The sequence below is a fragment of the Gymnogyps californianus genome, chromosome 10 (assembly GCF_018139145.2).
Source record: "Gymnogyps californianus isolate 813 chromosome 10, ASM1813914v2, whole genome shotgun sequence".
Classification (NCBI taxonomy): Eukaryota; Metazoa; Chordata; class Aves; order Accipitriformes; family Cathartidae; genus Gymnogyps; species Gymnogyps californianus.
In genome coordinates this window covers 25,826,031-25,839,326 of record NC_059480.1, presented here as the reverse complement: position 1 = coordinate 25,839,326, position 13,296 = coordinate 25,826,031, and the positions used below count along the sequence as shown (strand labels likewise).

At 41.8% G+C, this 13,296-nt stretch overlaps 1 protein-coding gene across 1 annotated transcript in view; it reads right to left on the bottom strand.

Annotated features, from left to right (window-relative positions):
- Positions 1-12,176: 12,176 nt before the first annotated feature.
- SI (sucrase-isomaltase) overlaps positions 12,177-13,296 on the bottom strand; it is a 52,836-nt gene continuing 51,716 nt past the window's right edge. The window contains exon 47 of the mRNA XM_050902271.1: positions 12,177-12,239. Within this exon, the coding sequence (XP_050758228.1) occupies positions 12,177-12,239 (63 nt within the window). The remainder of the gene's footprint in view (positions 12,240-13,296) is intronic.

The window sequence follows — 13,296 nt, the reverse complement described above, 5'->3', positions numbered from 1 at the left end:
ATGCGTGTGTGTATGTATATATATGCATAATATTTTTAAATTATTTGCAAATTAGTTTTTTAATGGAACCATCAAAGCAAAATAAAATGCACTGAGGCTTAGATTGTCTCATTAGTTTGAACTACACAAATGTTTGTTTTCTCTCATGGACATAATATCCAGTGCTATAAATTATTCTAGTGTGTTGAATGTCTCTGTGCTGCAGTTTATTTGGGGGTTAGTTAGTTCTCTAGAGGATCCACACCAGAGTCATCTACGTCTTTACTGGTTTGGCTGCCTCATACCAGAAGGAGCCATACGTGATGCTCTGCGACCACCTCCCGGTGCCCGTCACGGCAAGGGGACGTGCTGGTACCTCCCGCTCCCGTGGGCATCTGTCAAATGCATCTGTAATAGGTGACCCACCACGCCGGCAGGTCCGTCGCCCTCCACGTACCAGCCGGGCGGTCAGTACCAGCCCGCAGCCCTGCCAGCACATGGCTGCGATGCAAACATCAAGGAGATCCCGCTTATCAACATGTTTGTCCTGTCCTGTTCCTGAGGCATTCACATCGTTGGGAGAAAAAGCATTAAATAGCCTGTTTTTCATCTTGGAGAATAAAGAAAAAAGTCTGAGGTATTCTTCAAGCTCCCTGTTATAAAATAATATACAGGGACTCACAGCCTGGTTCACCTTAGCACATAACTTTTGTTTAAAACCAGCCTGGCTAAATCATGTTTACAAGCGTATCTGCAGGTGTAAAAATCACTGGGTCAGGTAACTATGGATATATTTATAACTGCAAGTCAACATTCCTCACACTCTCATGCACTTTTTACAGCCTTCATTTGTATAGGCAGGTTTTTCTGACCGACAAGTCACCCAGCACTGCCATACTCGAGCAATGTTAGTATACTTGAGTCATATTTAAAGCACACGATAAAATATTGCCTGAGCCCAGAGGTGTTGCCCCGGTGAAATAAGGCATGTGAACTAGCAGTCTCTTGAGTTTTTGATGCACAATAGAATCAGCATAAAGATGCTCAAAAAAAGGATTTAATTGAACTTTGCAGTCCCAGACTCTCCCGAGTCTCACCTCACTTACCCTCTCAGCAGTATTATTTATCATGTATTTTTAGTTTCAACAGGATGATCCTTCTTTATGATCATCTTGGTAATGATGTCCTTTAGTTTCAGAAATAATTTAATTTCAGATTATTTTATTAAAACCATTTCTTTTTGCTTTATTCGCTAGGTGCTGCCATGCAGAACATGCTGAGATGAAAAGAGCCTGCAAGAAGCTCAGCATCCTCAGGAACCCTGACAGCGAGGAACCAGCAGAGCTTTCCTTGACGACAAATAACCTTACCCTAATGCCAGCTCCCTCACCATCGTTCATTAATGTTACAGTTTCCTCGTGAACTTGCCACTCAACAGAGGGAAAATTAGGTTAATCTATGGAGAAATAATTCTCAAAATGAACCAGACTTTTGGGTTATTTCAGTAGCAGAACTTTGTCTCCATGTTCCTATTTCAAAGTTTGCAAACTTTGAAGTAAGCCTCTGTGTGTTAATGCTGTGTTAACGAAGAAATGCACAGGGAATAAATTGTCCTTGGGAGTGTTTCCGAGGCTGCTACGCATGCACGTACATGGGGGAGAAGGAAACTACGCGCAGAGGGAACGGTGGTATCTCTAGCTATATTCAGTGTACCTTTCGAAATTAAATATTTAGCCTTGCCTGTAATAAATTCAGTGTCAAAACGCACCACGTACCGAGACTCTAGTCAGGAGTTTCATTCCACGTCATTTCGTCCTTCCAGGTGTCTTGCCCTTACATGCAACTCAAATCGCTGATTTTCTGAGACCATTCCCAACGTGGAAGGATTCATGAGTAATTTTATAATCAGTTTTTTCTCTATTTTTCTGTGCACACTAGGTAAGAAAATATTTACTCTTCATTTGGGATATGATAGCGAAAGAAGTGGGGCGGGATGTGTGATGAAAAAGGGTATTTCAAAAGAAAAAGCAAAAAACCCACCTTTGTATGTGCGCCAAGTCTGCAAGTGCCACGTGAATTATAAATCACTTAGATCTGTCTAGTTTGAAACTATTTGGGGAAAAGGGGATTGATAACTGTTTACTAGTCCATGCATTATGAATACAAAAATTCAATTCTCTGTTCTGAATTCGTTTGGAGACAAGTATTACTAAGGAAGATTGTTACCTGCATCTATCCTGAAGCAAGAAATCATTTAATGCAAGCACTTAAAACAAGGTAATTAACAGTTTAGAATATTCTAAGTCATACCCTGCTGATATTAAAAAAATTCAGAAAAATTCAAACCATGCCACTATTTTTACCATGTTAATTTTTGATTTATGTTAATTTTTAAAAAAATATTATTATTTGTGTAACCACATGTTCTTTTGAGTGATACTATTAACTTGGGAGGATTTGATGATGTATTTGCAAGCCTATGTATTTTGAAAGGGAATATTTAAAATCTGTTAGCTCAAGCTCTCTGTAAGTGCTAGACATGGGTAGTTTGGGGTTGGTACCTACATCAAAAGTTAGGTGACTAAGTGACAAAACGAGCTGCCTGTTGCCTTACTCCAGCAGTTCTGCTTGAGCAATTTAAGAGCTGTTTTTCCCCTTCTCTGCAACAGCAGTCATCCAGTCATTTGTGTAGGAGAAGCTTGCTTCGGCTTTGCACCTAAAGGCTGCTGCAACCCAAACCAACCCGCTTGTCACTTGCTTCCCTCCTGCATCCCCAGGGCTCGCTTGCATGATCAGAGGGAGGTGGAAAAGAGAGACCTATGCAGGTGTAATTCCGAAAAAAGTGCCGATCAAATTAAACTGTACGTCATCGTTTTCTTTCTAGTTGTTATTGCTGATTTATTTTATCTTAAGGTTTCTGAATCCTGGCGGGAAAGTGGAGCATCCTTAAGGGTGCCTGTCACCTGGAGGGAGCAACCCACAAGCACGGGCGGTAGCGGGACGCTTACTCCCTCCGCTCGCCCTGGGGAGAGCGATCCCTCTTGCCCCCTGCCCGGCGTCCTGCCCGAGTGGGCTGACATTCCGGTTGTGGTCGATCTCCGAGGGCGATTCGGGAGAGGAGGAGGGAGGTGAGTCCAGTAAGTGACCATGGAGTAGGCTGGGCAAAGTCCATCACAGACAAGTTGACTTTTTAGATGTAATCTGGAATATCAGTATTAGATTCAGGGTTTATAGACATATATATTTTTTAATACTGACTTCAATTTAAAACTGTACAAACATCCTACAGTATTATATCCCAGAGCTCTATAGTGGTTATATTCAAAAACAAAAGGACAAACAAAGTGACTGAAACCGTCCCTGTGAAAAAAAATAAAAACTTATTTCACCTAAAAGAATTCTATTTTGATTTATAGGGTGCAGTTACGCAAGAGTTACGGGAGAAATGGGACAAGGATAACAAGAAGGGGGGAGTTATGCAAGAGTTCAAAGGTAGGTAGCTGATCAAAGGTTAAATACAAGAAAAGGAATTATTCTATTCAAGTGAAAGATAGGACATTGTAACCTAAATAGATGTTTAGCTTCAATTAAAACTCTTGGAAAAGGCTTTTGTGCTGTGGGTAAGTTCTCAAAGTCAGGCAAACTTTTTTTTTATTGCTTGAAATGTTATATGGAAAGAGCGAGATTAGGCTATCACTGAAGGATGGGATATCTCAATTTTCATTTGAAAATGTTTCTAGTTATAAAAGGTAGAGGGCAGAACCGATTAGATCCATTTAAAATTGCAGTGTGTAGAGGTGGCATGAAAATATTTCGTTTTCTGAAGTTAGAGATGGAATAGGTAGAACCCGTAAAAGCATTTTCTCAAGCCTGATAGCGGCACAGAGTGCTGAACAGAAGGCAAAGGCTGGCAGTGAAAATGAGAAAAGGAGTAGCTGAGGGGGAGATTAGCTCAATTGTGAGAGGTATTTCATTAAAGGAATCAGATGGAAACTTGTAGAGGAAGCAAGAGCTGCCTGGTATGAAAAATAACAAAACATGCTTCCCGAGCGTCACTGCCTGCTGCAACAGAAGATGAATGCGGGAATATTGGATAGCAGCAAATTAATCTGAGAGCTTGTATATGCAGTGCAGGAAATTCTATTTTCTTTTCATTCATTATTTAATACGATGGAAACGTATAATTTTGAAACATCAGAAAAACATTTGACGGACGCCGTGCCGTAAGAAAGCGTTTAGCGGTGGTTTAGCCTTTGGACTTCAGGGCTTCTGCCAACGCGAGGACGGGGCTGCCCGGTGAATCCACACATGAGGCATCTGCCGAAGCGGTGTTTCACTCTCTCGGTCTGGGCACAGAGGTGGGGGGAGCCGGGGGACCACGCAGCACCGGGGGCGAGGGCTGGGGAGCGGGGCTGCGAGGGACCACCGGGACTTGGGAAGAAGAGTTAGCAGGGGTGAAGCTGAGATGGCACAGGAGGAGGAGAGGGGAAAGCTCTCCCATTGCTTGCCAGCCAAGGGTCTCTGGTTAGAGTGGCCCACGGAGTGCTTTCCTTTTTTAAAAGAATGAATCATTGGTAGGCGACAGAAAAATATCCGACTCTGCAGCCCTAAGTCGTGGCTTTGAGGAATTCAGAGTCCGCTGCCATCCGAAGCCCACAACCAGAAACTGTCTTACGCCAAGAGGCAAAAAAAGCTAGGAGTGCCGCAGGCGTGCGCCCTTTCCTATACCACAGAGATAAGGCAGAAGAAATGGCAAAAAAATGTGAGGATCAAAAGCAGTCTCCGAACTCATTGCGAGTTGTTAGAGAACCATTTTAATGAGGGTTACTATTTCTCCTAGGATTTGCAAACATTGTTGTAACGTTATTACCTAAGGAGATGCTATTTAGTGGTATTAACACAGGAGGAAAACCTTTCCCTTTACCCAGCTCTGATTAGCTTTACCCTTCAGCAATGTCTGGGTCAGCTAATGCTGGCCAAGTCCCTCCTCGGCATCGCTCCTCTCCAGCAAGCGGCACCGGGGAGGGAGTGGAGCACATTAATCCCAGCGCAGCAGATAACAGTGTCACGATTAAACAGCAAACCCAGCTGTGTTTCCTAACAGGACAGATCCTCCCGGAGCTTTTTTTTCCCTGTCTGTTCTAATCCAAACGTCCCAGCGCAAATGATAAGATACGGGTGTCAGGACGTTGCGAGGAATTGTGTAGATCAAATAGGAGACAACGGAGAGGAGAAAAGAGATGTTGCAGCTGTTATTTTAAATGAATGTACTGAGTTGGGCAGTCTTTTCAGAGGAGGCAGAAAGTGTCACTACAGATAACATTTATTAAATATATATCTTGACAGTGTAAATATTGTTAAGAAATGCTATTTATTTTCTCATGAATCTGTTAAAAATAATAACCAAGATAATTAAACACATTGGTGAAAGCAATAACAATGAGCGAAGCAAACTGGTTGGGCTTGAGAAAGAGCCCAGCTCTTTCTCCAATTTCCATTTGCTGGCTTCATTCCAAACATTGCAATCACAAGTCACAGTGTGTTACTCTCCATTACATTCATATTCATGAGAAAATAACACAAGCCATCAACGTTCTGTAATTTTTAGGCAGCAGCTCTTCTGGATGCAAAACATCAGACTGTACTCCCCAGTCCTAGACTTTTATCCAAATATCAAAACCAGATACGAGGTTATTTTTTTAACCGGCTGTTTCAAAGTGAATTGAACTGTCCTCGTGACGTCTTGTACAGGAACGATCCTCAAATACAGGGAACGGGAAGGCTGTTGCATCAACTCCTGTACACATCTGGTTTAATCCCAACTCCCGTGGCTGTATCCTGACGGGCCCTAGGTTTGGATATTCGGCTATGGAGAAGTTGAACATTTTCTATGTTACACAGCAGATGCTCCAGCTCAGCTCTTCCCATGCCAGCAAAGAAAGCCACAGACCTGGAGGGACTCATCTAGACCAGATTCTTTGCTCTCCTGCTTTCCCATGGCGTTTTTAAGAGGTAATTTATGGCAAATAATGTTTTTAACAAATACTTTTTGACCATCCCGCCTGAATGTCACTTTTATTTGCCTTTCCTGCACTGAGCACTCAATGCAAATTGCTTCAGTTCTTAAAAATAACTGGAATATATTAGTATCGGCTGCTTTATGGCCTGACCCTGAATATAGGGTTTATATCAGTGGGAGTAAATGGTGCACTATATCTGCCTGAAAGGTCTCATGAGATTATTAAAAGGGAACCACAGGTCAGAGAGCATTTCTAAATTGCTTATTACATAATTATTATAATGTGCATAATGCCTCATATGCATTAAACATTCAACTGAAATGACTCTGAATTTGAGAATAACCATATAGTAAGTAAAAAACTCCTTATTTTACATAATAGAATTTAAAATATTAATAATTTAAAGAATATATAGTGTGTGTAAGTGTATACACTTATACACACACTTATGAATTATATATATGTAGCATATACCAAATGTGTATTTAAACACCTAACCTTTCCACACAGGATAATTTGAAGTGTTATATCGCGTTGGATTAATTTTTAATGTTTCAGTTTCAATTCATCATCATTCAAAAATTCATATTGCAATATATTCGTATTACTAATAGCAGTGAAAACATCACCAAGCTTGACTTAATCCTCAGAACAATATGAGATCAGTATTTTCAGCAAATGTAAAAAGGAACATACAAACTCTTCATTACTGGTGTAGCTTCCTACCAAAATTTCCTGGTTTAGCTAAAAAAAACCCAAAAAGTTAATCAGCTGATAGTACAAAAAAGCCTTGCATTTTTTTATAAAATAGAATTAAAGTGTTAGTCTTAGCGCCTGTCACTGGAGTTGGGACAAGCTTTAAAACATATGACCATGCTAGTTTGCTCACTACCTCAAGATAAATAAAATGTCAGGAAGAAAGAACTCCGTGTCCCAAAGGGGACATCGAGGTGAGCTGCTTGCTCCGGAGCAGCATTTAAAAAAGCCATTTGAAAGCCTCACACCCTCCCCGGGCTATCCCGAACGGTGAAACACCGCTCGCTTTTCGCAAGCCAGACCACGCTCCCGCCATGGTGCCAGATGTTGCCATCCAGCTGCTACTTCCAGGCTCCAAGGAAAAATCCAATTATCTGCGCGTGTGTGGCAGCTTCATCAGAACAAGCACAGCCAAGTGTGACACGGTTTCGTCTTTTACATTAGTGGAATAGTAATTTCAGGGCCATCAATGTCTCTTTAGCACAACGATATCTGCTCCTGTTCAACAGAGATACTCCACCCCCAGACAGCCCATCCACTCACTCGTATACGTTGTACCCGAGAGAAGTCCTTCAGAGTAAGTGCGTGCATCATTTGGAAATCCTTTGGAGTCACACTGAAGGCAAATGTGAGCTGATTCTTTATAATTTCCTTCCCACACCAGTTAGTGGGGGTTTTCCTCTTCAGTTGGCATAAGTGGGCACTTCTTTTTACCAGTGAAAGAGCTGCTTTCAAAATGCAATAGTTTCACGGAGGAAGATCTAAGCTAAGGGAGGAGATCTTGTATTGAACAGCTTGCTGCTAATATCCTTCAGCCACAACGTGAGACAGGAGGAAGGACAATCACGCAACAGCATCTTCCAAAAGGCAAAAAATGAGAGCACTCCGACTACTTTTTAGTCCGTGAGAACCAGAAATATTTATAAAATCCATTATTTATGTAGCATATGCTATAACTAAGGTATCGACGAAATCTGTAGCTTCTGTCATCTTCCCAGATTGCAGTAATATCAGGTGTGATACTGCAGGAATTAACCCTGCAGCCTGAAGACCTGGGTTCTGACCCAAAAGCATCCTGGAAACACCAGTATTTCGTTATGGTTTCCATAGGTTTTGAGTCAGAATCTGTTTAAGGCAAGTCACCCTCTGGTTATTACGGGGCGCTCCTCTGAAAATGTCCGCCAGCTACTCATCTGGCACGGATGTAATTTACAGAGCTGTCACCTCGATAGTGCTCATCACGTTATGGTTGCTAGAAAGAAAGCTCCCAGCTATTTCCAGGCTTGTGCTTCATGTGTTGTATTATTGAGGGATTCTTGGATCCTTCCACTTTCCAAGCATGAGAAAGGTAATTCGACCTGACTACAACACATCGCTGCAGCCATGTAACCGTATTTAAAATACAAAGATAAACTACTAAATGGTGCAGGAGACTGCAGAGAGGTCTGATGTACTTGCTATTCGAGAAATAGGAAGGAAAAGGAGTGAAATGAAAACCCAGTTTTGCGGTTTTTCTGCTTTCTCTCTCGAAAAGACAAAAAGCAGAGCTTTCTTAGCAGAGGACACAGAGGTCAGGTGGGAATTCACCCAAAAACCCCACCTTGGCCTTGCAACCCAAACATGCCACGTTTCGTCAGAGCGCGGTCTCCTTCGGGTCAGCTGCGTGGGCTCAGCGCACAAGGGCAAACACAACGGTTGCCGGGCCGGCTGATGAATTAATAATAATTGGATACGAAATGCTTCTGTACCGCGAGGTGTTGAAGGTCGTGCTACCTGTCATTGGAAATGTAATTTCCTCTCGATTTGTGGTGGAGTTACGGACCCGGCCTCCAGCAGTCCCGTCGCTGGCTGGCCGGTGGCCTTGCGCTCAGGCTAATTTGGGGAGCTGGAGCACAGCTCGGGCTTGTACGGCACCTTCACTGGTGCAGCGATAAATAACTGCAACATTAACCATTCGTTATGTGGAAAAAGAAATATTTTATATTCTTTAAAACAGTCGGGATTATCCGCTAGTACCTGAAAAGCTGTCATCTGGAGGGGGAATTAATTCATTGGGCCTCTCCTCTGTATCCGCCGCTCTTTTCCAGTGATAAGACATTTGTTCATCTTGCAGAAGCGTGTTAGCCAAAGCTGGGGGGATCGGCACAACCACCATCAGCTTTTAAGTGCAATTGCTGTACGTTGCTACGTTTCCCAAGTCCTTCGCATGCCAAGGTTAGAGCAGCTGGAATGCCGAAGTTTTTGTTTGATTACAACTCCTAATTACCCAGCTAGGCGAGACAGTTTTATGAAGTTCATTAACCTGTTACTTGACCTTGATTTAATCTCCAGGCTGTGTTTTTGGTCTGCAACAATGGATTCAAAGGCCATTTTTGCTCTGGTAAATGAAGCTGTACCCGTGCTGGGACCTGTGCCAGGGGCAGGAGACAGAGGTTTTAAAAACCAGACCTCATCTTTCAGGAGTGGATCCAAAGCCCACAGAAAGAAACTCACTGATTCCCGTGAGGTTTGGATCAGCTCCGGGATGACCTGCTTAAAACATGAACATTTTTTCAAGGGAAAAACAGATACTCATAAGGTCCTGTTTGTACCTGGCTGTTCTCTCGTGTAGTTCCCCTGAAACCTGAACGTTATTAAAATTTTTAAAAAGTCTCATTAAAGAGGAACCCCACTTATTAATGATGAAATAAAACACATGTATTTATATGTGCATATATATTTGTGTATATATGTATATGTGCATATGTTATGTTTATGCATGTATGTATCATGGATAAATAGATGTGTATATACATATTTCTGTACACATGTGTGTAAGCATATATATAGTGATGTGTGTACACATACTTATATAAAATACTCATATATATACATACCTATGTATAAATACACACACACACACTCTCTCAATATCTATCTATCTCAAAGGCAGATTTCAGCTGTACATACGACACGAAGAACCCTGCTGAAAATGGTCGGGGTTCAACTTCCAGTTTGTCAAGGAATTAAAAACGCAAGACGTCTCATTAAGAAGTGAGCTTTGCTTCCGTTCGTTCATCCATCCAAACCATGACGCAGATGCGAAATGGATCCTGGCTCCATGCAAATTGCTATGTCGCCCAGTATCCTGCCTCTGGCCGTGCTCAGGACCAGTTTCAGACCAGGATGCGTGCGGGGCGGTGTTTTCAATGCACCCTCCTCATTTCCAGCAGCCTGTTGGGTCTTCGACATTATTTAGCTGCCTACCGGGGCTAACCCACAACAACATGCTATTCGTAATGTAACTCCGGTATTTTAATACTAGGAAAAAGTTAGCTGAAAATTTTAATATACCAAACAAATTGATGACTTTTCCAAGTACTGTTTTCTTTGGCTTTATTTTTTAAGAATGCCCAGAACAGCAGCCAATAAAGTTCAGGAAAAGGATATTGAAAGCAGAACTTTATGGCTTTCAGGGAAGATATTGTGCCTTCAGTGAGAATTTTCTGGTGCAATGGGCAGCAGGATTGCGTCGAACCTCTAGGTGTTGTTAGGCTATTTTAAGAGTAATTTTTTTACATGCTAGAAAGTCAAACTACACAGAGGGCGATAGTCAAAAAATCCCATCCTCAACACAAGTAGTCTGTTTGTTGCTGCTCACTTAATTCTGTTGAAAACTGCCCCACTACTCAGCACGGCTCATGGATTTTAATGGGACTTCCTGCAGCAGGAGATGTTTCACAACACGTGTACGTATCTGACCCAAAGAGAAGCATTGCCTGAAGAGCTACTATCGACCTGCAAATAAATGCCCCTGAGTTCAGCATATCGCTTTTTTGGTCTCCAGCTAAGGACAGTGATGCTGCACAGGTATTTCAGAAGTGAGCCGTGGGCCAGGCTCTGCTGGGCTGCATGTGCTTGTACAAGCTGGAGGAGGGGATGCAGGATGGAAGAGACACAGCAGGGAGCACCTCCCTAAGGCGGCCGACGCGTGTTTGAAGCTGTGATTTCTCAGTCTGTATGAGTTCCTCATGAATTATTATCTTGGGGACGCAGTAAAGGCCTTCCCCTGTGGCTGAAACGCAGGTAGTTCAGCTGACGTGCTGAGCCTCTCAAAGCCGAGAAAACAGAACAATGAGGTTCCCCAAATAAAACTAACAATAAGAAAAATGATGAAAATCATAAGCTCTTGGAAGCCTTTGGCTGTACCTGATGTTTCACACGTCAGTCGGGTGGGCACAAAGCGGTAGGACATCACATGAGAGGGAACGGGTCGAAGGCTCGGTAACCTGCACCTCCCCTCTCTGCAGCGACGGGACGCGTCCTTGCATCTGCTTACTTACGCAGCTGGTCGTCGCTAGCTCTGGAGAAACAGTGGAGTTTGTTCCTTCAGACAAAAATATTTGTCAAAATGGTAACTTTAGTCCTAAATGATAATTTTCTCTGGATTGCCAATTTCATTATTATTTTACGGGGAAGTTTCAATAAATTCAGCCCTATAATTACACTGATCCAACTATGAGATGCTACTTAGCTGTTTTACCACAAAATGTTAAAGCAGAGAGGAATCCTTTAAATGAATCTTAAGCGCAGTCACTAGAGATTACTGCTACCTCTGACAGCAGTTTATTCCCATCAAATTTAATTGTAAACATGCTTTACCAATCTGTTTAGGTCATATGCTGCACTCTTGGGATACAAAGAGTCTTTACCATGAATTACTATTATAGTAAACATACAACATTTCCTTCAGTGAAATAAACACTCAGAGACCAACATTCATTAGTTAACCTTGAAACTTCAGGTTTAATTTTACAACTTCAGATTAAAACACTGGGGAACACAAATGTCTGGCTAAAGTCATATAAAAAAAAACTTCAAATGACTTTTGCAAGTCTCAGTATTTTATAGATCAACAACTTGAAACATCGTTTCATGCTAAATCAGTAATCTGAAAACATTTACTTCGTCTGGCCTTAAATACTTCTCTGTAGCAGTGACTTACATATGCATAATTAAAATTAAGATGCAAGTTAAATATAGGCAGAATTATGGCCCCAAATCCATGCAGGTAACACCAACCCTATCTTTTTTACAAAATTTGGCATGCATGAAGTAAGCTGGAAATTCTACTCTGAGAAAACACGGAGTTTTACATTCAGTTCTCAGTTTTGAAAGATGAAGTTACACTGAAGTGCCATACTGTTTAAAATACAGATTTTTGCATCACATGGAGACATTGTAGTTAGCCTTCAACAATACTGAAACATGACAGCTTTGTACACATAATACCTTAATATGAACTGACTGTAACTAGTGTGTTTTTATAGTAAAAAGTATTCTAAGATGACAAAGAGGCACTTTGAAAATGGAAAAATTGAAAGATAGTTTTAAAACAAAGAGAAAATTCAGTGGTATGGCCGATGTGATTTTGCAGGCATTTTAGCTCCAATGCGCAGTGTAGTTTTTGCCTAATTCAAGTTGAAGCTCGGTGATTGTCAGGAGCTGTGAATAAAACAGACAAAACGAATAATTAGTAACTCCGCCCTGAAGATCCACTGCTTTTTCTGTGTTCAATAGAGATAGTGGCTTCTCATTTTAAGTTACAAGAACTTATTCCTCTTCCTTTGCTTTTGTGTTTGTATCACTATAAACATAGTTTAACCAGCATAGATTTGGGATGTCTGATCATGAGGCTCTGATCCCTCCCCTTCATTCAGAGGCTCTTTTAGAACTAAGGTTCCTGTTATTTTTTAAAAAAAGAAAGGAATTTTAAAAAGGCAGCAAAACTTGGAACATACTGTAATTCAACTGTGCATATGAATTCCCTTTTTTTTTTCCCATCCAAAAGTCAACAGCAGAATGAAACACTTCCATTCTCTTTTACATTTTTAACTCATCGTTTTGGTTGTGTACAAAACCTACATAGTTCTGGCTTTCCACTGAAAGAGAGGAAGAACTAAGACTTAACAGAATACGGAATTTCAAAGGAAGGCTAGTAAGATCCCAGTAACAGCAGAGGTTAGGCAGTCTCCCTCTGTCAGAAAACTGGCAAGCCTGAACGCCTCAGCAGTTCTGCTCATATTTGAAAGGTGCTCCATAGGAGTGCCGTTCCGAACAGCAATACAATTACACACATTTCTTTCAGCTGCCTTTAGGAGTGCTTGAGCGGGGAGGTGGGAAGGGGTAATGCCCTGGACGGCATGACCCATGCAGATGGAAACCCCGGTGCTCTGAAGCTGGTGGAAGGTATGCCGATAACTTTAGAAATGGGATTTGACTTGTACATGTAGGAACCCTGCGCTGCAATGCCTACAGCCGAAATCTGACATGACAGAATAAGAAATAGTGGTAGGCAAACAGGGCTGGGAAATGAAAATGTTGTCAGACAAGACTGACAACAACGGGGTCATGTAGAGACTACGAAAATACTTGTAGTTGCTTTTCCTTCCTTCAAATCTCACAGGTTGCAAGTAAGCTATTAGGAAGAGTGGAAACCAAGCACAAACCAAAATCCACCACTCTTCCACTGTCAGAAGCAGTTTGGGTTCCTCAACAGTAA